Source organism: Rosa rugosa, chromosome 6, assembly GCF_958449725.1.
Source record: "Rosa rugosa chromosome 6, drRosRugo1.1, whole genome shotgun sequence".
Classification (NCBI taxonomy): domain Eukaryota; kingdom Viridiplantae; phylum Streptophyta; class Magnoliopsida; order Rosales; family Rosaceae; genus Rosa; species Rosa rugosa.
In genome coordinates this window covers 33,483,854-33,488,239 of record NC_084825.1, presented here as the reverse complement: position 1 = coordinate 33,488,239, position 4,386 = coordinate 33,483,854, and the positions used below count along the sequence as shown (strand labels likewise).

Genomic DNA, 4,386 nt, shown 5'->3' with positions numbered 1-4,386 from the left:
AAAGCTAACAATCTATACAAGAGTGAATATTATTTTCTTCAAAGAGAAAAGCAAGAATTAGCTTTGTACAATTACATGGCGCGAATCACTGCAGCTCTTGCTGTGATTGCCTTGTTTGCTGTATTTCCGAGCATGGAGGCAACGCAGTATATTGTTGGTGATGACCAGGGTTGGAATTCTAATGTTGATTACTACTCTTGGATTGCTGGCAAAACTTTTCATGTTGGAGATTCTTTAGGTAGCTATTCTTTCCTGCATTCATTTTACATAAGAGTTTCAAGTTTGTTTTTATGTACTTAGGATTTTGTGCCTTTTTCTTTGCAGTAGTAAAAAAATTGTTTAAGCTATACCTTAATTTCTTTTTAGGATTTTTAAAACTAAATTTCTTATCGATTTGGTCATGTGCTAATTGGTATAGCTAGCTTGATAATACTAATTTCTAATCTGTAGGACAAGTCATTGCACGTATGATTATGTTACAGGCTGGAGGCCGGCCATTGGTTTCAGTTCAAAACCTCCAACTGATTTTATGCACTTTTTTTTTTTTTTTTTTTTTTTTTTTATTTTATATTTGAGCTTGTCTAATGTCATGCAACAGCATTCTATTTCCCACTGTAGTACAATAACATTCTGCAATTTTGTTGCAGCAGTGTATTAGTACACAGGTTTTTTTTTTACATGTACGTGTACATGTAATTCGTACACAGGTTTTTTTTACTTATTACAGGAACGAAAAATAATAATTTTTTTTTATCAACTAAGTCATATGAGGAAATGAAGTGTCTAAAGTTTTTTTTTGGATTGCAACTGTATGATAATAGCATATTCGAGACAGAAAAAAAAAGTGTGTGAATTTTGAAAAACCATTGTTGTGAAATTCCACTTATTGATAACTTACTATTTACCAATAACCTTGTTTCATTAGGTATTGTAAATGAGTAAAGTTGCAATTCATATCTTGGTTTTTGTTTTGTATTTTGTATTTTTCAGTTTTCAATTATGCATCTGGCGAACACAATGTGGTTGTAGCAGCAAATTCTGATGTGTATGATAAGTGTGCTACTACTCCAAACTTGGGAGTCTGGACAAGTGGCAGTGACGTCTTTACCTTGCCCACCACAGGTACCTATTATTTCTTGTGTGAATTTCATTGCGACTACAGCGAGCAGAGGATTAAGGTAAAAGTGAACAGTTGATTATAATAATAAGGAGGATTAAAAGTCCCATATGGTGAAAATTGTTTTCATTGTTTGGAAGAAGGCCATACCTGGCTTATGGATTTACTTATGTATGATTCTCATGTAATTTAATGTATTTTAGGGTGTGTGGTGCTCTTCTCGTGCCTAGGAAAGGTTTGATGAGGCCAGTATATGTACACTCGTAATTCTTTTATGTTTATGGAGTGTTCTCCTAATAATAATATTATGTTTTGTTAAAAAAAAAAAGAAAAGTAATTGAAAACAATACGAGATGCATGTTATAACGCAGTCAAAATTAAACCTAATAAAGGTACGAATGAATGCAAACATGCATTTAAAGAAGCATCAGATTTAAGCTGGGATATGTAAATAGTTATTGATGATATGATTGACCATAGTAGGACAATCTTCCATCAAAGTAACAAATAACGTGATAACCAAACATTTTTCTCGCAAACCCTACATTGGATCTTGCACCAATGTTACTTATGGTACGTATGACCGATTATAATAGGGAAATCTCTCATTAATATAACCGTTGATATGATCAGTGAAGCAGCATGTTCTACATAGAACCAAATGACAAAGAAGGAACCACAAGAACTATATATCTTTTTTGGATCGCTTAGGGATTCATTAAACTATGGGTTTTCAAGTTTTTCTTCCGTTGCTCCCGTCTAGTGGCGCCCCACTGTCGGCACTGGCCTCTGGTCTCACTGGTGCATGGTGGTTGCTTCCGGATGTGTGGGTGTTTTGTTTATTCATGGTGGAGGAGAAGTAATTATGATTGATTCCTTTCTGTTTTGAGGGACATCGACAGCACAATTGGAGTTTTCTGCGTTGGATGGAAGATTGATTTGCCAATCTCCCGCTCTATTTCTGATTTTTGTTTGTGATGTAGGGTGCGACATGGATGTGCCGAAGGGTTTCTTGTGGACTTTAGACAGTGAGAGGCTTGGTTGTTGTTGGTGGAGTGTCATGCCCCAAAATTAGGATAAAAGAAATTCAACTATGAAACGCGATAACTCAACAAATCTCCCAAATGCTTAGATTTTTTTTTTCATTTAAACTAAGGAACAAAATAACTAAGTCCACACATGTCAATACTGACTCAATCACTAGAGTCAAATATTACATCACCAAGTGTTTACAAAACTCGAAGGTATCAAAATACAAATGTAAACGTTCACTAAGAGCATACTATATACAGCAGTACAGTACGATAACAAAATAGGTTCTGAACCTAACACTGCTGCAACTACACGCCGAAGTCTCAACCCTGGTTGTCCTGACCTGCAGGAATAACACCTACACCATGGAATAGTGCACCGGGTTGCAAACAACAAACTCGGTAAGCTTTTTAAGCTCGTATGAGTAAACTCAAATAAAAAGACTCAACACAACACATGCATAACAATTTATCAACTCAAGAATAAATTAAAGCAACCCAAAATCAACTTCACAAATTAATAAGAACTCAAGTCCCTGATGGACAATAAAAGAAAGACACTACCTGAAACTCTCTTTTAAAAACGTGTACTCATAAGTCACAAGTAACCCACGTGTTACCCCCATGACATACAATGACAGATAGACTAGAGCTCTAAAGAAATCGTAACCCGTGACTCGGCCAAAGGCATAGTACCCGATATATTTGCCTCTGTCATTACTGTGACACCAGATTCGTAGACTGAAAACATTTAAAAAGTCTCACATGACTCAAAATATTACACCAAAACTCAATTACTTTTTCAACACAATATAAATCAACAATTATATGATATATTGCATTCTCGAAAAGAGTAATTGCACAAAACAATAACCTGAATAAAATCACCATTATTATGCTTATCGCAATGCCACACCATCAATCCACAATTGCAAAACTCGAGGAAATCATTTTTATAATTAAAATCTCATTTTACTTACCTATGAACCATAGTCGATCAAGTTCATATAATTCAAAACAAACATTTATTTCCAGAAAGCAATTTCACAATTTAGCGATTAAACCGAACAATAAAGTAATTTTGTTCATAAATGAACCACGTGAGATTTACTCACCTCTAAATCCCTTTGCGTCTTCCCTTACAGCCGAGATAATTAAAGTACAGAATACGCTCCATCAATCAACTAAGTAAAACAAGGTCTCAACTTAGCACAAGATTTAAAACGAAAGCAGTTACGGTTCGAACTGAGCATTTGAACCAAAAACAGAAGATTTCGTCAATCGAGATAAAACTTCCTCCGAGACCTTCCCAAGGTCTTCGGAACACTTCTAGGATCAATTTCTCAAAATTATAAGATGATCGAACGGTCGGATCCTCACGGATTGCAAACCGAAACTACGTTAAATCTAGCATGTTTCAAATGATCACAACATGACTCCATAATATATCAACATGCTCGTATTGACGAGTAGATGACAACCATGAAAATAGAACCCCAAAGCCTAGCAGAACGCGTCGCTGGTAATGGCTGAGCGTGGGCTTCGTGCGCTGCCTGTACCCTCAAATTGGGTCATGAAACCTATGCCAAAATGTTCATCTCAACATGAATAACTACTTTCACAACTAGCATAAAGTCGTAATCTAAGCCATTTGGCTGGAATTTATTTTGAAAAGTCAAGAACTCGGTGAAACCCTAGAATTTCAATATGATCGATTCTCCTTTCTCGCTGCAAATTGGTTCAAAATGCTTAGGGAGAAATGATCAGCGTCTTATGGGCTTCAAAAACTCCTCAAGAAATGGCGCCAGAGGTGGCCAGAAAATGGAAGAAATTGAGAAGCTCCAAAATCGCACCGCCACCACTGTTTCTGCCTTACTGCGTCGTCCCGACGGTGAATCGCCGTGTATCACCACCACAGAACGAAGGAGAAGGAATAGGTGAATCGATTGGGACCGGTGGCAAGGCCAGAGGTGGCCTGACGGCTGAGATATGGCTGAAAACTGAAAACATCGATTTCCGGCACTAGGATATATATATATATATATATATATATATATAGAGAGAGAGAGAGAACTCGGGTTTTTGAAAAAGGAAACTAGGGTTTTTTTCTCAATTGTTCTGAAAATTTTCTATTTATCCAAAAATAGAAACTTTTTCCATTGGCCATAACTTCTTCATACGAACTCCGAATTTCACGTTCCGCATGTCCACGAACTCGTATTGACGCGTTTTAAAACT

General features: G+C 36.4%; 1 protein-coding gene across 1 annotated transcript; it reads left to right on the top strand.

The window, feature by feature from the left end:
- The first annotated feature begins 6 nt into the window (after positions 1 to 6).
- LOC133717283 (blue copper protein-like) lies at positions 7 to 1,450 on the top strand. Its single transcript, XM_062143972.1, has 2 exons — positions 7 to 238; positions 991 to 1,450. Exons 1-2 carry the CDS (start codon positions 76 to 78, stop codon positions 1,194 to 1,196), a joined length of 369 nt encoding a protein of 122 aa, XP_061999956.1. The 5' UTR covers positions 7 to 75; the 3' UTR covers positions 1,197 to 1,450.
- The last annotated feature ends 2,936 nt before the right edge of the window (positions 1,451 to 4,386 follow it).